Source organism: Staurois parvus, unplaced genomic scaffold (assembly GCF_062004578.1).
Source record: "Staurois parvus isolate SC_StPar_1 unplaced genomic scaffold, SC_StPar_1.0 ptg000479l, whole genome shotgun sequence".
NCBI lineage: Eukaryota > Metazoa > Chordata > Amphibia > Anura > Ranidae > Staurois > Staurois parvus.
This window is the reverse complement of record NW_028318275.1, coordinates 2,021,579-2,046,345: the sequence shown is the minus strand read 5'-3', so window position 1 is coordinate 2,046,345 and position 24,767 is coordinate 2,021,579. Positions and strand designations below refer to the sequence as shown.

The 24,767-nt window shown below is 41.2% G+C and overlaps 1 protein-coding gene across 1 annotated transcript; it reads left to right on the top strand.

Moving 5' to 3' along the window:
- The first annotated feature begins 264 nt into the window (after positions 1–264).
- On the top strand, positions 265–12,348 carry MCAT (malonyl-CoA-acyl carrier protein transacylase). Its single transcript, XM_089689516.1, has 4 exons — positions 265–774; positions 3,807–3,894; positions 10,101–10,318; positions 11,863–12,348. The coding sequence occupies exons 1-4, from the start codon at positions 322–324 to the stop codon at positions 12,280–12,282; spliced, it is 1,179 nt and encodes a 392-aa protein (XP_089545642.1). The 5' UTR covers positions 265–321; the 3' UTR covers positions 12,283–12,348.
- Positions 12,349–24,767: the final 12,419 nt, after the last annotated feature.

Genomic DNA, 24,767 nt, shown 5'->3' with positions numbered 1-24,767 from the left:
CCTAACTAAATATGACTGGGCGCTAATTGTTACTACGAAATTCCATAAACATTATTTCAAAATCTTTGCAATTTATTTGATCTAATTTTGAACAAAGTAGTGCAAATATCACTTCACAATTAAAATTTACCAGTTAAAAACTTAAAAATCGATTGAAAACCTATGCATTGATGCCGTTTCAGAACTGTTCATCGCTCTTCTGTATCTAGGAACCTTTGTGCTGGCGGTGATGTTTCTGGTAGGGAAGGATTTCCAGCGTACTTCAGACCCGGAAGTGTTTTGCGGTGTACAGGGAGGTGCACGTGATTCAGGGAGAGTTGTATGACACTGACACATGGTTGCTGTCACAAGGCAGGGATGGCGGTCTCAGCTCTTCTCAGGGTACTGAGGCACCGAGGGGTTCTGTATAATGGGCGGAGGTGGCTGTCGGGGAAGGACAGGGGGGAGATAAACACTCTGCTGGAGGAAGCTTATACAGACCAGAATGAAGAGGAGGCGGAGAGCCACAGAGCAGGCAGGAGGTCATCCACTGAAACCACAGTCCTCCTCTTCCCAGGGCAGGGAAGCCAAGCAGTGGGCATGGCTGGTGGGCTCCTCATGTACCCCAGTGTCAGGGAGATGTTCCTGACTGCCCACAAGGTTCTGGGCTACGACCTCTTGAACCTGTGTCTCCAGGGCCCCGCTGAAGTGCTGAACAAGACCATCCATTGCCAGCCTGCTATGTTTGTCACTTGTATGGCTGCCACTGAGAAGCTGACCCAGGAAAACCCGGCTGTAAGTTCATTTCTTCCATCCAGGGATATAAATGGTTGCCCTGCCTTCAAGCAGCACCCACTAGCTTCTAGGTGCCTTGCTGCATCCTTTCTATGCACTGTCTGTAAAGAGACCCTGTCACCAAATAAAGCATTGGAAGTAACAGCACAGAAAAATCAAGTATTTTAAATACTTACTTGCATTGTTGTCATTTCCAGAAATCATATTTTTTTGCTTGCAATGTGCCTCTGAAACTCTGATCTTGCTAGAAAATTTTACTGCACCAGCAAGAGTCAGTTCTCAAGAACAGCCCCTCCCTCCTTGTACATCTTAACCCTTTCTTCTTCTGTGAGTGACTGATTTCTGGCTGTGCTGACCCAGCTCCTCCACCCCTCGCCTCCCTACATGACCTTTTGTAAAGCAGCCAGAAGAGAAATGATGTTGAATACTATGGAGTATCACTTGTGTGACAGCTCTGAGTCTGCTGGGGCTGCTGACAACACATCCAAGATGGCATCACTTAGCAAGTCTCAGGACTTCTAGATTGCTACACAAGGGAGGCTTTTACAGGTAAATTACGTGCATAAAATACATTAAGTGCATGTATATTATGAGAAAACGTTGAAAACTAAAGTCTGGTGATAGGGCCTCTTTAAATCCCAGTTCACACCTGTGCAGTGCGATTTACATACATTATCACTGATTTCTATATAACAAATTTTTTTTTAATGAAAGTGCACCAAAGATGCAGCAAGCAGGATCTTAAAGTGGCATACCCACCCACTGGCTCCTGAGGGGTCTTGCTGAGATCCTCCTCCCTTCTGCCCCATGCTCGATTCTGTTTTGCCATCTTCATGTGTGACATCATCAGGAAGCTGCCGGATTTTCCTGGTTCAGCCGGAAGCTCTCCACTATTCCCGCCCCCTCCTCTATTCTCAGAGCAAGCTAATGCCTCCCAGGACATGTGATGCGCATATTCCTGATGGCACAGCAGGTTTAAGTGCACTTAATTTGCCAAATTATGTACATGGGGGAAGCTGGGCCAGAAGAGTTCGTAAAAAAAAAAAGAAAAAAAAAACCCCACAAAAAAACCCCGATTTCACTAGTAGAGGGGTGTAGAGATGGGAAGATGAGTAAGAGGGTGAAGTGCCACTTTAATTTCCCTGGCAGTCTAATTATGTCAATATTTTTGAATGTCAAAGTGGTACATTGTTTTGCATGGAAATTTGTTGTTTTATATTGTTGGCCTGTAATTCTTAGAAATAACTCACTTAAATCTATCCAAACAAGAGTTTAGTAAACATCCCGAGTATGGTAAAGTTTGAAACATTAAATTATAATAAATAATTATTTAAAAAAAAAAAAAAATTCATTTAATTCAATAATTTAATCAAACCAAAAACACTGAAATTTGAAATAGTTCGCACATCACTGAGCTCAGTCGCAGAATCACTACTGTCGTCACTTTCAGTGTCTGATGACGGATTTCCCCACGAATCACTATTGCTCAATTCTGCAAGTAATTCTAATTTACTATCACTGTTCTCTAGCTGGTCTAAAACCTCTTTTGACCTAAAGGGACACTTTTTGGATGCCATGGACTTTCCCAAGTTTCCAGGCAGAAAAAACGGTAAAAGGCAGGGCACTGGACAAAGCACTAGGGATAAAATTTAGGTGAAATGGTTTGATACAGTAATGTAATCCTAACAGATTACAATGTATTGTGTGTATGTCATGTTTTTACTTTTTTGAATCTCCCGCTGGCCCCCCCCCCTCCATCCCGACGCTTGCAGGGAAGGGAACCCGGAAGACGGATGCTAGCATTGGCCAGAGGACAGAGCAGGAGGAGACCAGGGGATCGCAGGACAAAGTAAGGATTGGGGGATTGCAGGACAAGCACTGCAGTGTAATCCCGAGTGTGCCTCTGGGTTACCGGTTTTGGTACTGTAAATTAACCCCGAGTCACAATCAGGATTACCTCTAGGAAGGTTAAATGCACGAGGTGTGAACATAGCTGAAAAGAAAAACGGATCGATAAAAATGCAGACTTTCAGAAAAATACTACATGCCTGGCCGTTACTGCCTTCACTTTAGCTCAATGACCTGAAGTAAAATCAGAAATGCTGATCTGCATACGTTCTCATTCTAATGAAGGACTTTGTCTTTGCAATGTTCTCCTGCATTGTCACCCTTTCACACATTCTGATGAAGGCTATAAGTGACCATACCAACAGTCTCTTGCACAGGCATGCTTTACCTTTGCCTCCATCAGGAAGCTGCCGTTAACATGTGTGTGGGTAATGGCCACAAAAAGGCTGCAGGAGATCAGAACTGAGTGGCAAAAAAGGTCAAAAAAGTATTTTCAAAAATAAAAACAGCAATTGTTTGCACAGGCCTTTGGCATACTAAAGGTTAACCAGGTAGGGTGGAGACCTACTTTAGCTTCACTGAAGCCAGACCAGCATAAGAGGGCTTTTGGTTTCTGTCTCTTCACTTTGCAGTTGGCTCTATGCCATTTTGCACTGTTGAATTAGCCCATAAGAGTACCTCTTTGCCTCAGGATAAGCTATACTATAACTTTGTTAAATGTTTTTAAATATATATTCAGGGAAAGGGTTTACTAAATACATTGAAGAGATTTCCCTTCAGTTCCTGTCCTAGAAGCACAACAGGAACCGAGAGGTAATCCCATAAAAGCAAGGGCAAATGTTTTCTTATTCAGTTATTGCCAGAACAGGTGTCCCCATTGGAGATTTTTTTTCCTCCTCCTGGCCCAGTGACAACTCTTAACATTTTTTAGAATTCTCATCAACAATGGAGACAATGGTCACCAGCATAAACATAGAGATTGTATAACCCCAACGGGGATACAGACAGCAATTAAAACCTGAAAGAGGTTCTAAACTTTCCCTGCTCCATTCAAAACTATAAAAACAAAAACTGGTTTTTAAGAGACTGACACTTTTCCCATTCCTTTAAACCGTGTTTTAACAATCTTAGCAGATGTTGTTAGACCAGGCTTAAAGCTGACTTTGTTTTTTTTTTTTTTCTAGGCTCTAGAGAACTGTGTTGCAGTGGCAGGATTCAGTGTCGGTGAATTTGCCGCACTTGTGTGTGCTGGTGCTTTAGAATTTACAGAAGGTAAGGATGCAGCAATGGCTAGTTGGTAACCAAAAAGCTGGCACAGCTTTATAAAGTCTACATAATGTTTTAGAGAGCTTTAGAAAAAAAATATCTTTTAGGGCCCATTCACACTATATGGATGCAATGTTGCACTCACGTTAATGTGTTTTTTTTTTTTTTTTTTTGTCCAATAACATGAGTTGCTGTAACGTACATGTAAGATTTGAGTAGCTGAGATGTGATCTGTAGAAATATGACTGTAGAATTAGCATTCCATGTTAATATAAGATGTGTACAAAATTCAGTCAGAGACATATGGTCACCAATTAGCATCTGAAGGGACAGAGCTTCCTTCAGACAGGAGGTGACAACTGGATGCCAATAAGATTTGTCACCTCCTGGAAATCTGGAAGGAAAAGGGCTCTAGACGGTTTGGCTCCATGACACAGCGGGAGACCAGAGGTGGTTCTGACGTGTCTGGGAGCTTTGACAAATATACACAGATCAAAGGAATATATTTCATCTCATAAAAGCTAAAATATTAGTTGCAGAGAGATGAAAATACTTCCTTCTGATTGGACACACTGTAGGCTACATCTGCATGTAAAACTGTATTTGTAACCTATGTAGAATGCCAGAAAAATGCAGAAAATGGTTATATGGCGCCTGATTGCGACAGCTGAACAGTGATTGGTACTGTCGCGATCGGACTGACGCGCTGGTGTTGGAAATTCAATCCCTGACTTGGTGATTCAAACTGTTCCTGGTCCAATTGACTTTGGGCATATCAGTATCCAGAATGTCCTGTGGGCTGGTACAGGAACACCCACCAGAGTCTATTGGCCAAGGGCTAATGTCCAGCCTATGTCCATATTCCCATAAATTGAGGACCTGGGATATGGACGGGGTGATTCGTATGGAGCCGGTTCTATTGACTGACGGATTGCGGACTTTCTCTGACTGGCTCCAGTCGCAGGATAACTCTTGGTAAAAGTTTTATTTCTGTTTTTTATTTCCCTTTTATTCTATAGCCAATTGTGTGTCTTCTTGTATTTTCTGTAACTTTTTATACTTTGTACATATTTTATGCCCACTTTCGGGATATTAAATCATAAAATTAATAAATTAATTCTGGGTACTTAAGCTGATTGGATTGCGGTGTCTTTTATATGCTCGGTCAAGTTCATTGCCAATCTGTATGCAATTGCACTGCGTGTTGGCAGATTGCATGCAGATTGTAAAGGTAACAGGTGTGTGTGTGTGTGTGTGTGTGTGTGTGTGTGTGTGTGTGTGTGTGTGTGTGTGTGTGTCAGGCCAGTAAAACTGTTGGGTGCTGGCAAGCTACCGTTTTTGGTGTGTCTGGTGTGGGGACAGTGGAAGCGTGATTAACACCGGGGTTCTGGCTTGTAGGATAGCTGGAGGAATCCTAGAAGGGTGTGCAATTGCTAGGCTGCTCCTCAACCCTTAGTGTGCACCAGATTGTATATAAGATTCGTGTCTGCCTGTGTGTGTGGTCAGCCAGCTGGAGTCTCCCTCTAGTGGTGGCCAGAGGTAGTGCGGGCTGTGAAAGTATATCACGGCCGTTCTTATATACTTATATATATTCAGATTAAGTCCCCCTTATTCCCTCTTACCCCAAGTCACGGCCGCATGTGCGCGCCTCGGTTAGCTAGTCGCTGTGGGCGTGTGGGGTGGATCCATGACAGTTGCACTTGCACATGAGTTGCCAATTCAAACACAACACATAATGGTCATGCAGCCTTGTTCTTCATATCGCTGTGTACCACACTGCGTAGATGTGAACCAGGATTTGTATAGTGGACACGCGCTGTGCTGCGTAGATGCATTAGGATGCCACTCACAATGAAAACTAGGCACCACACTGTATGTAATGCGTTGCTGTGCATTACTGCAACACAATAATGTTAATGGGCCCTTAAAGCTGACCTCCAAGCAGATTGAAAAGACACAAATGATTGCAGCTCTGTATTTAATAATGCATGAATAAAAGTATTTAATTAGTATGTAAGTTTCCTGCAGTCCCTGTACAGCAGAGTGCAGACTTAGGGAGGAAGAAACAGCAGTAGTGTTACATTGCCGGGGGCATGCTGATGGGAGGAGAGAGAACACGATGCCAGAGAGACGAGCTCATCAATCTGCTGTGTTTCTTGTCATTGTAAAGCGCAAGACTTGTAAGTGTTATTGAACTGAAGGAGATAAAAAATCTTGTCTTCAGCCCTAACAGACAGTTCTGTAGAGCTGTGTAAATCTCAGAAATGAATGAACAAGAATACAAACACTTTGGTAGGTAAATCAACTCCAATATATGTATTTCATCTGTGTGCCAATGTTCAGGTTTTATAAAATATCAGAAGAAAGAAAGTGGCTCAGTGATACTTTACATTGACAATGAAAGGAGAAGCAGTGGACTGATTAACTCATCTCATTCTGCTCTCTCCTGCTATCAGAATGTTCCTTGTTAGCATATGAACAGTGCAGCAAAATTGATTGGCTCTTTATGCTGCTTCTTCCTGTCCCAGTCCAAGCTCTGCAGCATAGACACTAGGGAATGACAGCTCTGAACAAAAGTGATGTAATACATATCACTGGTGGGTTTACTCATTGCAGAGGAGATTGCGGGACAAATGTTCCTCCTGCAGAATGTATTGGGCCAATTTACTGCGATCCCAAGTTTCCTGGAGAAACAGGAGAGCCCAGGAATCACTGCGGCTAGCAGCGGAGGGTTGGGGTAGTTCAGGACCTTCTAGGAACAGTAAAAGTAAATTGCTTGGATCATTTTTATATGAACGCTGGCATAGAAAAACAATACCAAGCTCAACAGCAACTTGCAACCAAATAAATTATAATATTATTATTATTATTATTATACAGTATCTATAAAGCGCCAACAGTTCGCTCAGCGCTGTACATTACAAAGGGAGACAGAACGTGCGACAATACAATAACAATACAGTGTGATACACGAGGGGTTCGAGGGCCCTGCTCCTTCGAGCTTACAATCTAGGAGGGAGGGGATAGTGGTACAGGAGGAGATAGCTGTGGGGGATGGGGTGGTAGGAGGAGTGGAGGAGGTCGGCAATTAGCAGGGGGTGGGGTAGGCTTCCCTGAAGAGGTGGATTTTCAGGGTGCGCCTAAAGGAGAGGAGAGTAGGTGATAGCCTGATGGATTGGGGTAGGGAGTTCCAGAGGATGGATGACGCCCTGGAGAAATCCTGGAGGCGTACATGGGAGGAGGAGACTAGGGAACTAGAGAGAAGGAGGTTTTGTGAGGAGCGGAGTGTGCGTGTTGGGTGGTACTTGGATATTAGGTCGGAGATGTAATTTGGGGTAGTATGATGGACAGCATTGTACGTCCGTGTTAGGATTTTGAATTTGATCCGTTGTGCAATCGGAAGCCAGTGGAGGGATTGGCAGAGGGGGGTGGCGGAAACGGAGCGGTTGGTAAGGTGAATGAGTCTGGCTGCCGTATTCAGGATCGACTGAAGCGGGGATAGCTTGTGGCGAGGCAGGCCAGTGAGGAGGGAGTTGCAGTAGTCCAGTCGTGATATGATAAGGGAGTGGATGAGCTGTTTAGTGGTTTCTGGGGTTAGGAACGTGCGGATTTTGGCGATGTTGCGGAGGTGGAGTCTGCATTAGTTTGTTAGTGATTGGACTTGGGTTGGAAGGATAGGTTGGGGTCCAGAATGACACCAAGTACTCTGGCCTGTGGGGCGGGCCTGATAGTGGCATTGTTGGACATGATGGAGAAGTCAATGGGGGGGGGGTGTCCGGGCTGGGGGGAAGACAAGGAGCTGGGTTTTGGAGAGGTTCAGTTTAAGGAAGTGGAGCAACATCCAATCTGATATGTCGTTTAGTAGGTTTGTGATTCGGGCAGACACTGAGGGGGTGAGGCGAGGGGTTGAGAGATTTGTGTGTCGTCGGCATAGAGGTGGTAGTTGAAGCCGTGAGAGTGTATGAGCAGGCCAAGGGAGTAGGTGTAGATGGAGAAGAGGCCCGAGGATGGAGCCTTGAGGGACCCCAACAGAGAGGGGGAGGTGGAAGCATTATAGGTAACGCTGAAAGAGTGTTGTGAAAGGTAGGATGAGAGCCAGGAGAGAGCGGAATCTCTGAGGCCAAGTGAGTGTAGTTTTTTGAGAAGGAGGGGGTGGTCCACTGTGTCAAAGGCCGCGGAGAGGTTGAGGAGTAGGAGCACTGAATAGTGGCCATTAGCTTTGGCGGTTAGAAGGTCGTTGGAGAGTTTGAGTAAGACAGTTTCGGTGGAGTGTAGGGGACGGAAGCCAGACTGTAGGGGGTCGAGGAGGTTGTTGTGGTTGAGGTGCGAGCTTAGAAGTTTATAGATTAAACGCTCGAGCAGTTTGGATGTGAATGGGAGCAGGGAGATGGGTCTGAGGTTGTGGGGTCCAGGGAGGGCTTTTTAAGTATGGGAGTGATGTGCGCATGCTTCAGAGGGGAGGGGAATGCGCCGGAAGAGAGGGAGAGATTAAAGATGTGGGTGAGGGAGCGTAGGATGAAGGGAGAGGGAGATCGTCTAAGTTGTGAGGGGATAGGGTCGAGGGGGCAGGTGGTGAGGTGGGCATCAGAGAAGACCTTGGTGACCTCCTCGATGGTAGTAAGGTCGAAGGTGTGGAGTGTTGAGGGGGCTTCAGTGTGAGGAATGTTAGGTGGGGTGGAGGTCAGAGCAGTGGTGAGGCTGAGGGAGAGGGGGGATGAGGGGGTAGCTGTGTGAGAGGGGGCGGGTTTGGTGGGAGTTTGAGCAGCGGCGATGTCCCTGCGAATTGTGTCAATCTTGTTTTTGAAGTGATTGGCAATCTCAAGGGCGGTGAATATATAAATATACCTTTGTAGACAAGGGGCTAAAGCCACAATTATTCAAGATTCAGTCGGTAAATTTGTGTGTGTGTGTGTTTTTTTGTTTTGATTTTTTGGGGGTTTTTTTTCTTTTCAATTCTAGTGGAAACATACAACTCAATAAAATCACTCATAACCTTTGATAGCCTCAGGCTTTGACACATTGATGACACCTTGTGGTGTCACAAGAAATTGCAGATTGGTTGCATTTTAGCATTATGAGAAAATCAAGCTTTTTTTTTTTTTTTTAAACTGTATCTCTAGGCAAAATCTTTTATCCCCAAAAAAGAAACTTTTTAGAGTAGGGAATGGTTAGATTGGCTTTTAGGTTTTTATCGCTTTGTGTCCCCATTGGGGAAATTCACCCTCTCTGTTTACTGACAGTTGTCACCGAAAAAAAAGGGAAGAGAGATCCAAAATGTTCACGTTATCCCAAGAGTAATAGATAAGGTAAATCTTCCAGTGGCAACATCCTGTTCCAGGGTGGTCTGCCTAGGAAGAGTATTCACCACTTTTAGAGATTTTCTTTAATTTTCTGTTGTGTCTCTGAAATAGGATGTTGCTTCCCATACAGCAAAAAAGAAAACCCGTAAGGGGTTTTAACCCTTTTTACTTTATCCAAAACTAAAAGAAAGGTATTGACTATATAAATCAATTTATGATATATTACAGGTCTATTGTATGTTGATCACACTCACACACATACATACATACATACATATATTGTGTATTCATATATTATAACACACTGAAAAAGACACTTTACATAAGACATAGACCAATTGCATCAGCTCCTGTCCCAAAGGATGAACTCATTTGGACTGCTTCAGGAGGAAAGTATTAACCTCTTAGGTGCCCTTTGTAAATAGTAGATATCGAAACCAAGAAACAAGCATCTCCACGCATCACTGTTCTTCTGTATTGATTTCTGTCAACATTTCTGATTAAACCTAGCACATAAACCAACTCTACACAATATTTCAGCTACATTTGATATCTGAATAGGATGGGGGGATAGAGATCACTGCATTTGTGTTTGAGTTCCCTTTAGTTGCACGTATGGAGATCTGTTGCTTGGGGGTTATTAGCAGGATTTGCTTGCTTTGCTCCCCTTCACAGCTGCAGTGAAAATTCTGTAATTTGTAATAGTTAATTTGGTTTATAAAGCAGCTGTACCCTGAAGCTATGCACATTAGCCTTGGGCTACAGATACATTGTCTGAGAACCTAGAATTTAATTAGCAAAGGGATGGGGGAGAACATTTGTATGGGGAGAACATTCCAATTTTGAATTGAATAGAGGAGGACTCTATGATGAACATGTCTGTATAATTCTTCTTTCATCTCTGTATTGTAGCTCTGTATGCAGTAAAAGTGAGGGCAGAAGCCATGCAGAAGGCATCTGAAGCAGTACAGAGTGGTATGCTGTCTGTGATTGGGAACTTCAAGACAAAATACAGCACAGCCTGCGCTGAGGCCCATGACCACTGTCTTACTTTGGGCATTAAGGACCCAGTGTGCGAGGTGGCCAATTACCTGTTTCCAAATGGCAAAGTGATTGCAGGACATATGGAGGTAAGATGGTTTATTTTAGGCATAGGGATGATTTAAAGTGTATATAAGCCCTAACACTGAACTTCTCTTATTTGCTTCCTTTTGGTCTGTTTAATATACCATTGAAAGCATTTTGTTTTATCTGCTCAGTAATTGCAATAAAATAATCTGATTATTCCAGACTTCTTGGAGCTGATAACTTACTGTGCTGTCTGCCTATGCTGATATAAGTTTACATTATCAAGCACATTAAGTGCTCTCTGTGGACTACAGGACACCTCCCCCATATGATGCAGAGAGGGGGAAGTGTACTGTAGCATTAAAACAGTTCCTGTCCCTGGGTGATAATGCTACTCCTCCATAGATACGTTAACCAGCATTTGCAGCGATCATCAGACTAATTATCCCTCAGGATTGTTCCAATTTTATTAGTCCAGTACACACTTTGTGCAGCTCTACCAAAGACCTGATAAAAGGAGACCATTTGAACCCCTATAAAGTGTTGACTGACATAAGAGTCTGAATGAAATTGAATCTGGACTTTATATGTTCTGCTTTGTTGACCCAGTGCCTTTTCCATAGATCTTGTGCAGTGAGCATTCCTTCTAGTACAGGAATTGTGTTACTGGCAGGATCATCCGGTGATAATAAAGAAAAAAAAACCTAATAAATGAATTCAGCCACAACATAAGCACTAATAAGGTGAAATAGATAACATTTTTGTTCTCAGGTTTAGTTTGGTTTAACATTTTCATAGGAGGAGAATTACCTAGAACAGGAATGACAGCAGAAAAAAAACAAGCAGTTCACCGAGGATGTTCTTTTTGGGAGATTTATCTTTTTGTTAACTTTTTTTTTTTCTTTTGTTTGAATATTGGTCTGTGTTTATCACAAGCATGTTTAAATTAAAGTGTCATAAAAGGTAAAATTTTAGTTAGGATAGAGTCTAGAGGGATTAGAATGCCTGTCAGTTTTTATTGTGGCCTGTGCCCCCATTATCATCAAAAGTGAAAGTAAAAGAAAATACCAAATTTTGGGTTTACATTGGTTCAAGAATAGAAGGGACATTTTCTACTGGGGATACTAATCCTGGTGATTTTCTCTCACTTCCTGTTTTGAATATAGGACAGGAAATGACAAGAGATATCCCCATTGGGACACTGGGAAAAAACTGAGACTGGTTATAACCTTCCCTTACTCTATCCAACATGAAAATAAAAAGTTATGTCTTTATTGATACTTTAACTTAGTCAGTGTTGTCAGTGTTTACACTGGGCTATTTGTTGGACTTTACCAATCTGCACCAGGGCAGTGAAATTTTGCCACAGCTAAACTTTTCCATAACCTAAATAAGAACATATGTGGATATTGTCAGTTCCACTTTTATGGTCCTTCACACCATACTGCACGTTAAAATGCACATTCAGTAACTTGTTGCATTGCTTTTATTATTTAGTGTGAACGAGGGAGAAAGAAAACCAGATCACTGCACGTGTTGTGAGCAAGCCCTTAGTCTTACAGAAGGTTATCAGCGAGATAACCGTAACATTTCTTATGTTTTCCAGGCCATTCGGTTCCTTCAAAACAATTCTCACAAATATAACTTTTTACGGACTAAGCTGCTGCCAGTGAGTGGCGCCTTTCACACCCGTCTAATGGAACCTGCTGTGGAACCTCTGGCAGAAGCACTGAAGGGTTTGACATTCAAGGCACCTATAGTAAGTGTTTACTGTAATGTTGATGGAAGGAAGTACAAGCAAAGCCAAGGCATTGCACATCTTCTTGTGAACCAACTGGTGTCCCCTGTGAAATGGGAGCAGATCATGCACAACATCTATGAAAGAAAAAAAGGAAAGGACTTTCCACAGACTTTTGAACTTGGACCAGGCCAGCAAATGGGAACAGTTCTGAAAAGTTGTAATCTAAAGGCATGGAGGTCATATACACAAGTAGATGTTTTTGAAAAAGATTCAGAGGTGGACTGACTTTGGGACTTCTTATTGACTTGTGTGGCTGTATATTTCTGTTTTCATCTAAAATAATAGATTCCAGAGAGAAATGCAAAGTAATCTTTTTTAGAAGACATAACTTCATGCATTCTTGTTCCATGTTTGTCAGCACTTGCCCCTTTTTATTCAAGATGTCTGATTGACAGTAGGTTACACCAGCTGGTCAGCCAGGCACAGCTCAATAGGATGGGTGGGGACCCATAATTTAGTCAACTAACTTGAAGCAGAGGAATATGTAAGGTGTGGTTCTCGACAACTTTGAAGGCTTAGTGAGAGGGGAGGTCTTTCTTCGGTTTTGATGTGCTAAATGGGAAGAGCACATGAACAAACAGAAATTTAATTCTTTAATATAATGTGCCAGAACCTTAAAGGTATACTACAAAAGAGTATTGCAACCATATCCCCCCCTCCCATACGTAACGCATGCAACAGTCATATAATAATACATTAAAAAATAAAACCAAGTGAAAATATATCCAAAGAATGCAAAACATGGTATAAATATAATACAAAGTTGATCAAAACTCAGTGTATAAAGTCAACAGTGAAATACACAATATTGCGCTAGATGCAAAAATAAATTAAATCATATGTGAAATGTCAATAACCTAACATCCCTTGCTGCCACTATATAAATCCAACAATAATAAAATTAAACCCACAGTGATGATGTAAAAAGTTGCGCACACACTTAGCTGTGATAAACTAATCCTAAAAATAACAAATGTACTAGAACATGATAATCCAAAACAAATGTCATTAATATGTGAAAAAATATATAAATGTGAAACAAATATATATATTTACATGATATGGAGTGACATCGGATTGGATACCTTTGTGAGATCCTTGTACATAGTTGCTGAATAAGTGGATTTTAGGGACTCCTTTCACCTCTTATATCAACGCTTACCAGCTAAAGCCCTCTTCTGTTTTTTCATACTGCCAAAGCAGAGGACAATAAAGCACTGGTAAGTGCACACCCGTGTGGGGGCGTACTGTGACCACTGTGTTTTTCATCACTGGATGTTTTTTCTCATCACTGGATGTTTCTTTATCACTGAACTTTTTTATTTTCACTGGAAGTTGATTTCATTATATGGTGGATTTAGATATGTGACGTTTTATTTAGATTCACATTAATCAGTCATTTTTTTAATATATATACAGTCATGGCCGAAATTGTTGGCACCCTTGATATTTTTCCTGAAAATCAAGTATTTCACACAAAAAAGGTATTGCATTAACACATGTTTTGCTATACACATGTTTATTCCCTTTGTATGTATTGGAACAAATATAAAACAGAGGCAGAAAAGCAAATATGACATAATGTCACACAAAACCCCAAAAATGGGCTGGACAAAAGTATTGGCACCCTTAACTTAATATTTGGTTGCACACCCTTTGGAAAACATAACTGAAATCAGTCGCTTCCTATAACCATCAATAAGCTTCTGACACCTCTCACCCGGAATTTTGGACCACTCTTCCTTTGCAAACAGCTCCAGGTCTCTCTTATTGGAAGGACACCTTTTCCCAACAGCAATTTTAAGATCTCTCCACAGGTGTTCAATGGGATTTAGATCTGGGCTCATTGCTGGCCACTTCAGAACTCTCCAGCGCTTCTTTGCCATCCATTTCTGAGTGCTTTTTGACGTATGTTTGGGGTCATTGTCCTGCTGGAAGACCCAGGATCTTGGACGCAAACCCAGCTTTCTGACACTGGGCCCTACAGTGCGACCCAAAATCCTTTGGTAATCCTCAGATTTCATGATGCCTTGCACACAGTCAAGGCACCCAGTGCCAGAGGCAGCAAAACAACCCCAAAACATCATTGAACCTCCACCATATTTTACCGTAGGTACTGTGTTTTGTTCTTTGTAGGCCTCATTCCGTTTTCGGTAAACAGTAGAATGATGTGCTTTACCGAAAAGCTCTATCTTGGTCTCATCTGTCCACAAGACGTTTTCCCAGAAGGCTTTTGGCTTACTCAAGTACATTTTGGCAAACTGTAGTCTTGCTTTTTTATGTCTCTGTGTCAGCAGTGGGGTCCTCCTGGGTCTCCTGCCATAGCGTTTCATTTCATTTAAATGTCGACGGATAGTTCGCGCTGACACTGATGCTCCCTGAGCCTGCAGGACAGCTTGAATGTCTTTGGAACATGTTTGGGGCTGCTTATCCACCATCCGGACTATTCTGCGTTGCAATCTTTCATCAATTTTCCTCATCCGTCCACGACCAGGGAGATTAGCTACAGTGCCATGGGTTGCAAACTTCTTGATAATGTTGCGCACTGTGGACAAAGGCAAATCTAGTTCTCTGGAGATGGACTTGTAACCTTGAGATTGTTGATATTTTGCCACAATTTTGGTTCTCAGGTCCTCAGACAGTTCTCGTCTCCTCTTTCTGTTGTCCATGCTTAGTGTGGCACAGACAGACACACAATGCAAAGGTTAAGTGAACGTCTCTCCTTTTTATCTGCTTTCAGGTGTGATTTCTATATTGCCCACACCTGTTACTTGCCCCAGGTGAGTTTACAGGAGCATCACATGCTTGTAACATTCTTATTTATCCGCAGTTGTGAAAGGGTGCCAATACTTTTGTCCAGCCCATTTTTGGAGGTTTGTGTGACATTATGTCGAATTTGCTTTCTTTCCTCCCTTTTTTTGTTTTGTCCCAATACACACAAAGGGAATAAACATGTGTATAGCAAAACATGTGTTAATGCAATACGTTTCGTGAGAAATACATGATTTCCTGGAGAAATATCAAGGGTGCCAACAATTTCGGCCATGACTGTATATATATATATATATATATATATATATATATATATAATTTTTTTTTTTTTTCACATATTAATAAAATTTTTTGGGGATTATCATGTTCTATTACATTTGTTATTTTTAAGATTAGTTTATCACTACTAAGTGTGTGTGCCACTTTTTAAACCATCGCTGTGGGTATAATTTTATTATAATACAAAGTTGGCCAAAATTTAAATAAAAGTTTCTTTTTGCATGGATGAAAAATGCCCCAGAGCTGTTCAGTTTGTGTACCTTCACCCAATAGAAACGCACTTGTCGAAAGTTGTAAACTCCTAACTATAGGTAGGTTAAAAAGAGCATTGTTCTCAAATGGGTAAACCATCACTTACATCACCTACTTCAATATCTTAGTATATCCCACAAAGTACTGTATATAAGAAGCTCCAAAATAACAAAAACCTCACATAGCATATGATTTTATCATTAAAAGGCTAAACTAACTACAAATGGACATTCACATGAAGTAAGTGCAAAATCTGTACTAAACTATCATGATATCATGTTTTGCACACTTTGGACTTTATTTGGTATGTTTACATCACTGTTGCATATGATATACTGTATGTGGATTTGGTTGCACATTGTGATTAGGAGCTGCTGTTTTGTGGTATATTGTGGTTTGAGTTTTTGTGCATTGAGTGTGAAGTGCATATTCTGTGTTAAAACCTAAAAAGTATCTAAACTAGCAAAACTGTAGACACAAAGTACTGTACCTCTATTAATTTGAATCAATTCTTGCGTTCAGGCTCACCTTGTACTTAGGATCTTGACTTCTACATACATCAGTATGAAGCTCCTCCTCCTCTTGCAGCTGTGCTTCAACTCCTGCCAATCACAAGTCCTCTACCAGAACCTTATTGGCTTGGAGAGGCCCTAGTTTTGTATTATGGATTTGAAGAGATACATGGAGGCACCACAAGTTGTCTGCAGTTTAGAAGTATTGTTAGCTTCCAAGTTTTATAGGACTTCACCGCTACATTTCCAGGTAAACCTATAGTGAGGGAACTACAGGAGCTGTCATTGCTAACCACTTTCTAAAAGTACCAAATGCCTGGCTGTTAAGGTGGTGGTCTGACTTTAATTTTTTTTTCAGTCCCTGAGTTGAGTCCTCTAGATCAAGAAAATAAAAAAATCATTTTTGGTGTACTACTTGCAGGTTACTGAATCAAAGTATTGAGACAGTTATATGCCATGACAGTCACTTAACTAGTGTTTTCCATAGCAGCTGGGGTGTACATAAGTGCAGCATCCTTCTGTAGTCAGGGCCAAACTCCAGGTTGGCTGTTCTGTGCTTCCTGGTAATGTTGAAGGTTGACTATTTCTTGCTTCCTTCCTCACTTTCCTATTGGCCAGTGAGGGTGCACATCAGATAGGTGGGTTAATAGGACTATGTGGGTATGGGGCTTAGTGGCAACCTCCGCTATACTTGGAAGCATCTGAACATCCCAGGATTTGTTCATGAGAAGATAGAAAGCTGCTGCAAGTATGCACATTTTACCTGCAGCTCTTTCAGGTTTGGGTCCCCATGAGGAGTTTCTTTAGGAGAAAATAAATTCTACAGACTTCAAACCCCAGGACAGAGTACGTGTTTTGGATCTGAAGGGCTTCTTAGAAATGTAATGGCTCTCCCTGGACTTGTCCAAACGAAGAACTGTTTACTGTAATGAGGACTATTATCATCACTAATCTCTGATCTTTCCCATCCGGATGTGAAGTTGTGTCACGCTTTTGGTGTTTGTTTTGTAAACAGAATTTGGTTTCACTTCTGGAAACAGGATGAGGAAGTTTGTTTTCCTGAGTCTTTTTAAAGTCATATTACATTTTAATAAAAACAGAATAAACGTCCATTTAGCCTGAACTAAGTAATTGAATAATTGCCAAATTTCAGCTTTGAAATATTGCATATTTTATGGTAATGTAGGTAGGAAGGGTGAAGTCCCCCCCCTACTTGACCTAAATCTGTCTGGGGGTTGGATTGGTGTCAGACTGATGTTTTGAGGTCCCTCCCAAAACTCATTCAGCCTGTACTTGTTGTATGGAAAAGCACAGGAATAGAGCGGCGCTTCAACCAAAACTTTTAGAGGGGGAAAGTTTTAGTACTTTTGTCAGATTTTTGTTGCTCTCTTTGTGCCCCCTGGCGGATTGTAACCTGTACCAGTGACACCACTTTCACCAGAACAGAAAGCAAAGGGGGCTCTGTCCAGCAGGAACAAAAAATGATTTTCTAACTGGGTGGGAAAGCTAAAAACTCCCTCTGGTAATTATTTCTTTTTGTATCTCTTTGAGAAAATATTCCTCCCTTCTTATTTTGATAATTGGTGCCACCTGGGACAGTAAGTAAAAAAAGAACACCCCAGTGTGGACACACAGCAATAAAAAGAAACTCTACCCCACTCTATCCAAAACAGAAATGACTAGGACACCAAATGCACCAAAAATGGTGCATGTACAGTTTCTGGCATTACACTGCAACACACATATAGTATGAAGATATGGCACCACATTGCTCCAACACATGTAACATGCATTGCAGTAATGCATTCACAACAAAGTGTGAATCTGGCCTTAGTCAACTGAACAACAAAATACAGTTGATAAAGCACAAATAAACAAGCCTGTGTTAAATGAGGCTGTAAAGGCATAAGGTTTTACCTTACTGAATTCTATGCAGCATGGTTAAAAAAATTACAGATCTTGATCCAGCGATGTACATGAGAGCTGAGGCTCTCTCACTGCTCGGCTCATATGCAGCACTGGGAGCCTTTGGCTCCTGCTGCTGTCATTCAGAGCCAGTGATGAAGGAGCAGGGCCAAGCCCTGCTCTGTGCCTTATGGCCATACAGAGCAGGGCACGGGAGCAAGCATGCATGAGTGCCCCCATAGCAAGTGACTAGAGTGCCGATGGGGGACCCAAGAAGAGAGGGATCAGAGCTGCTCTGAGCAAAACCATTACACAGAGCAGGTAAGTATAATATGTTTGTTATTTTAATAAAAAAAAAATACTTTACAATCACTGTAAAGAGGAGCTCCAGTAAAAGCTAAAAGAAATAAGTCAGCAGCTACAAAAATTAAAAAGAAAAAAAAAACACTCGCCTGTCCCACGATCCAGCAGTGTACTTACTGCAGCTGGTTTCACATTTCACCGGCTGTCCTTGCTCCTCGGCTCTGGCATCTTAAGTGTGGGATACCCGCTGTGACAGCTTGAGGCTTCACAGCCGGGTGCCCACTGTGCGTGCACGAGTAGCACTGCACCTTGTGAATGGTCCCAGAAGACTATGAGGAAGGAGGGGGGCAACTTCCACTTCTAATTGCCTAGGCTATCGCAGCGGAAGTGGGAGCGGGTACCTGTTTAAAATCAGGTACCCCCTCCCCAAAAGTGCCAATTCATCACAGGGAGCAGAGGCATTGATTGAAAAATGACCCAATCTTCAACATGGACTATACAAAGGAAAACAAAACAAAAATCAGATTTGCGCATCAAAGAGAACACTGGATTTGGATCCTGGTGGCAGCCAAAAATTCTCAAATCCTTTGCAGAAAGCAATGTATGCTGACTGGGCTCATCTAGAGAAGGTGCTTTCACCTCTCAGACAGTTTGCTTGGCAGTACCCTATGTAATGGTTGTGTGTATTGGACACATGAAAAGCTGTATGTGACAGCCATTTTGTTCAGGTCTCAGTTCATCCAAGCCATTTTGTCAGAAGGACTTAGCCACAGTGACCTTCCCCTTCTCTACTCCTTCAGTTCATACAACACAAAAACTGTTAGCTGATGCCAGAACCTCCTTATTAGATGCTTGAGAGGACAGATGCAGACCCTCTTATGCCTGTTCGACAAATCCACAGTTCAGTCTAGAAACCCTCATAAAACTGTCTGACTTGCCCTGCTTGAGTAACTGGAGTTTAACAGATACTTGGCCGGGCCCCAGGCACATCAGGCTTTAACAGCCTTAAATACCTTAGCTGAAGTAGCAATACACATTGCAATCTTTCCTCTGGGTAGAATCCATGATCCCAGCTTATTTCATAAGTCATGAAATTATAACAACGCAGACAGAATAAGGACATATTTGCCTCCCTCAGTTATTTTGTAGTGCTTTAAGTCCAAACACCCCTATATTAGACGATATGGGGAACCACTGGAACACCTTATCCTTCTTGGGTAAAGTGGACATCTGAAATTTGCCATATTTATACTCATTCCGAAGGTCATTCAGTGCTGGACAATAATATACACTTCAACAGACTGTAACCTGTAGGCATTCAAAAATAATACCTACAGAAAACTGTAGCTGGGACATGGTTGGAAACATAGTGGCAGCCACACCTTATACTGGATGATTGGTCAAGTAATTTCTGTTGACACCCCCCCATTACCAACAGGAAATGGAGGCTGCCCTTGCAGTGGTCAGCTCTCCTGTAACATCAAATAAAGGAACACCTGTCAATTCGTGTGAGAGCCATTGAACCATCTTGCTTGATTGATTGATTGGACTCTGCTGAGCCAGGACTTGCAAGTATTTTCATTTTTTCATCCTTTTTTTTTTTTTTTTGTTTTGCTGTTGCTTGTTGTCTCTTTGTAATACTTTTTTTGTTTGTAAATATTTTATTTGCACCATTTTTACCTTTTCATTATTAAACCATATTTTGAAAAGTGTTAAAACGGTCTTTAATGCACTAAATCAAACTCAAGGAATCCCTGTCTCTTGAAGAGTGCTACTGTAGTGTAATGCAGGCCATAGATGGGGAGAAAAACGGCAGATTTTTCTTTTAAAAAACAAAAAATCGGTCGTTCAAGCGGCCGACGTTACCATCAATGGTAAAAAAAATCGGCCGATTTTCATCCCGTCTAGAGCCGGCAAAAAGTGTCCCTGCAGAGAGCTCTGCTATTTCTTTGACAGTTCTCTGACAGTTCCTTGACATTTACAGAGGTTGCAACAATGTATCTATTTGTATCCATTTCGGATACAGATGTTTTTATTCGGAAACAAATAGATACAATGTCGCAACTGCTGTAAATGTCAAGGAACTGTCAAAGAACTGTCAGAAATAGCGGAGCTCTCTGCAGGGACACTTTTTGCCGTACTGGAATTCCTCTAATTTTTCATCCTTCTTCTTCTTCTCCTGCTTCATCATCATCCTCTTCTTCTTCATCATCATCATCCTCTTCTTCTTTTTCTTCATCATCATCATCATCATCATCATCCTCTTCTTCTTCTTCTCCTTCTTCTTCATTCTCATCTTCTTTTTCTTCTTATTCTTCATCATCCTCATCCTCTTCTTCTTCTTCATCATCCTCATCCTCTTCTTCATCCTCATCCTCTTCTTCTTTTTCTTCTTCATCCTCTTCTTCATCCTCATCCTCTTTTTCTTCTTATTCTTCTTCATCATCCTCCTCTTCTTCTTCATCCTCTTCTTCATCATCATCATCCTCTTCTTCATCCGCATCTTTTTCTTCTTATTATTCTTCATCATCCTCATCCTCTTCTTCTTCATCATCATCTTCTTCTTCATCCTCATCCTCTTCTTCTTCATCATCCTCATCCTCTTCTTTTTCTTCTTCATCCTCATCCTCTTCTTCTTCATCATCCTCTTCTTCTTCCTCTTCTTTTTCTTCTTTTTGTCTTCCTCTTGCAGGTCACTGCTCATGCACAGATTTTTTATCGGTAAAAAATTGGCCGATTTGCCCATCATTGCCGCGAAAATCGGCCGATCGGCAAAATCGGCCGATTTTTTTCCAACTTTACCGAAAAAAAAAATCTGCCAAAATACCGAAAAACGGCCGACCAAATCGCCCACTAACGATCCGAAAATCGGCCGATTTTATTTTCGGCCGAAAAATCGGCCGATTTTCGACCCATCTATGGCCTGCATTAGTCTCTGAATATAGCTGCCTGTGGTGATAATGTGTGTTACAGACGTTTATTCTGAGATCATAAGTTTCTGCTGCTAATCACTACTGCTATAAACGTAGTTGGTGGTGGTAGTTTAACCACTTGCCTACTGGGCACTTATATCCTCTTCCTGCCCAGGCCAATTTTCTGCTTTCAGTGCTCTCACACTTTGAATGACAATTACTCAGTCATGCAACACTGTACCCATATAACATTTTCAGCCTTTTTTTCACACAAATAGAGCTTTCTTTTGGTGGTAGGTAATCACCACTGAGTTTATTTTTTTGCACTATAAACAAAAAAAGACCGACAATTTTGAAAAAAAAAAGTTTTACTTAGTTTCTGTTATAAAATTTAATAAAAAGTAACTTTTCTTCATAAATTTTGACCAAAATTTATACTGCTACATTTCTTTGGTAAAAATAACACAAATCCATGTATATTATTTAGTCTGTGTGAAAGCTATAGAGTCTACAAGCTATGGTACCAATCATTGAAAATTGATCACACCTGATGTACCGATGACCTATCTCATTTCTAGAGGCCCTAATGCAGGCCATAGATGGGTCGAAAATCGGCCGATTTTTCTTTTAAAAAAACGAACAATCGGTCGTTCAAGTGGCCGACGTTACCACCAATGGTAAAAAAAATCGGCCGATTTTCGACCCATCTATGGCCTGCATTAGTCTCTGAATATAGCTGCCTGTGGTGATAATGTGTGTTACAGACGTTTATTCTGAGATCATAAGTTTCTGCTGCTAATCACTACTGCTATAAACGTAGTTGGTGGTGGTAGTTTAACCACTTGCCTACTGGGCACTTATATCCTCTTCCTGCCCAGGCCAATTTTCTGCTTTCAGTGCTCTCACACTTTGAATGACAATTACTCAGTCATGCAACACTGTACCCATATAACATTTTCAGCCTTTTTTTCACACAAATAGAGCTTTCTTTTGGTGGTAGGTAATCACCACTGAGTTTATTTTTTTGCACTATAAACAAAAAAAGACCGACAATTTTGAAAAAAAAAAGTTTTACTTAGTTTCTGTTATAAAATTTAATAAAAAGTAACTTTTCTTCATAAATTTTGACCAAAATTTATACTGCTACATTTCTTTGGTAAAAATAACACAAATCCATGTATATTATTTAGTCTGTGTGAAAGCTATAGAGTCTACAAGCTATGGTACCAATCATTGAAAATTGATCACACCTGATGTACCGATGACCTATCTCATTTCTAGAGACCCTAATGCAGGCCATAGATGGGTCGAAAATCGGACGATTTTTCTTTTAAAAAAACGAACAATCGGTCGTTCAAGTGGCCGACGTTACCACCAATGGTAAAAAAAATCGGCCGATTTTCATCCCGTCTACAGCCGGCAAAAAGTGTCCCTGCAGAGAGCTCCGCTATTTCTGACAGTTCTCTGACAGTTCCTTCACATTTACAGCGGTTGAAACATTGTATCTATTTGTTTCCATTTAGGATACAGATGTTTTTATTCAGAAACAAATAGATACAATGTTTCAACCGCTGTAAATGTGAAGGAACTGTCAGAGAACTGTCAGAAATAGCGGAGCTCTCTGCAGAGACACTTTTTGCTGGACTGGAATTCTTATTTTCATCCTACTTCTTCTTCTTCTTCTTCTTCTTCATCCTCATCCTCTTCTTCTTCATCCTCATCCTCTTCTTCCTCATCCTCTTCTTCTTCTTCATCCTCATCCTCTTCTTCTTCTTCTTCTTCTTCATCATCCTCATCTTCTTCCTCATCCTCTTCTTCTTCTTCTTTTTCTTCATCCTCTTCTTCTTCTTCTTCATCCTCTTCTTCTTCTTCATCCTCATCCTCTTCTTCTTCATCCTCTTCTTCTTCATCCTCTTCTTCTTCTTCTTCTTCTTCATCCTCATCCTCTTCTTCTTCATCATCCTCTTCTTCTTCTTCCTCATCCTCTTCTTCTTCATCCTCATCCTCTTCTTCTTCATCCTCATCCTCTTCTTCTTCTTCTTCATCCTCATTTTCCTCTTCATCCTCTTCTTCTTCTTCTTCTTCATCCTCTTCTTCTTCTTCTTCATCATCATCCTCTTCCTCTTCTTCTTCTTCATCCTCATCCTCTTCTTCTTCTTCATCCTCTTCTTCTTCATCTTCTTCTTCCTCATCCTCTTCTTCTTCTGCCTCATCCTCATCCTCTTCTTCTTCATCCTCGTCTTCTTCATCCTCATCCTCTTCTTCATCTTCTTCTTCATCCTCTTCTTCTTCATCCTCTTCTTCTTCATCCTCATCCTCTTCTTCTTCTTCTTCATCCTCATCTTCTTCTTCTTCATCCTCTTCTTCTTCATCCTCATCCTCTTCTTCTTCTTCATATTCTTCATCCTCTTCTTCCTCATCCTCTTCTTCTTCCTCATCCTCATCCTCTTCTTCTTCCTCATCCTCATCCTCTTCTTCTTCTTCATCCTCATCCTCTTCTTCTTCATCATCCTCACCCCCTTCTTCTTCTTCTTCATCCTCATCCTCTTCTTCTTCATCCTCATCTTCTTCATCCTCATCTTCTTCTTCTTCCTCATCCTCTTCTTCATCCTCATCTTCTTCTTCCTCTTCTTCATCCTCTTCTTCATCCTCTTCCTCTTCTTTTTCTTCTTTTTGTCTTCCTCTTGCAGGTCACTGCTCATGCGCAGATTTTTTATCGGTAAAAAATCGGCCGATTGGCCTATTAATGCCGCGAAAATCGGCCGATCGGCCGATTTTTTTTCCAACTTTACCAAAAAAAAAAAAACGGCCAAAATCCCGAAAAACGGCCGACCAAATCGCCCACTAACGATCCGAAAATCGGCCGATTTTATTTTCGGCCGACAAATCGGCCGATTTTCGACCCATCTATGGCCTGCATAACAAGCCAGGACAGTACAAATACCCCCAAAATGACCCCTTTTTGGAAAGTAGACCTTTCCAAAGTATTTAATAAGAGGCATGGTGAGTTTTATGAAGTTGTATTTTTTTTCCCCACAATTCTTTGGAAAATTAAGAATTTTTTTGTCATATTAAGTTATTTCTCACACACAGCACAGGCATACCTGCAAGTACACCCCAAAACACATTCTGCTTCTCCTCCTGAATATAACGATACCAAATGTGTGACACAGCCTGACCACATAGAGAGTCCCAACATGCAAGGAGCACCATCAGGTGTTCTAGGAACATAAATGACACCTCTAATATCTTGAGTACCTAGTTTTCAGAATTTGCGGGAAGAAAATGAAAACTTATTTTTTTTTTTTTTTTTACACAAAGGTGTGCATTTATAAGATATTTCCAACACATAGCATGTAAATACCAAAAAATACACCCCAAATACATTCTTCTACCCTCCTGAGTATGGCAATACCAAATGTGTGTTAAATGTTTTCACAGCCTGGTCCTATACAGAGGCCCAACATCCAAGTAGCACCTCTAAGGGGCAAAAATTGCACATCTAATTTCCTGACAATCTATCACATTTTTGAAGGCCCTGGAGCACCAGGACAGAGGAAACACCTACTAAATGACCCAGTTTTGGAAAGCAAACACTCCAACGTATTTTCTATGAGGCATGAACATGTAATTTTTTTTCCACAAGTTTTTGGAAACGTGGAGGAAAAAAATGAACTTTTTTTACACAAAGTTGTCTGTTTATAAGATATTTCTAACACATAACATGTAAATACTACAAAATACACCCGAAAATACATTCTGCTACTCCTGAGTA

What these genes read in the sequence shown, in the direction of transcription:
- MCAT (XM_089689516.1), top strand. Translation starts at nt 322, where the DNA reads ATGACACTGACACATGGTTGCTGTCACAAGGCAGGGATGGCGGTCTCA. An exon ending in TGCTTTAGAATTTACAGAAG is followed by an intron (nt 3,895 to 10,100) that starts GTAAGGATGCAG and finishes TCTGTATTGTAG; the next exon opens with CTCTGTATGCAGTAAAAGTG. An exon ending in TGATTGCAGGACATATGGAG is followed by an intron (nt 10,319 to 11,862) that starts GTAAGATGGTTT and finishes TATGTTTTCCAG; the next exon opens with GCCATTCGGTTCCTTCAAAA.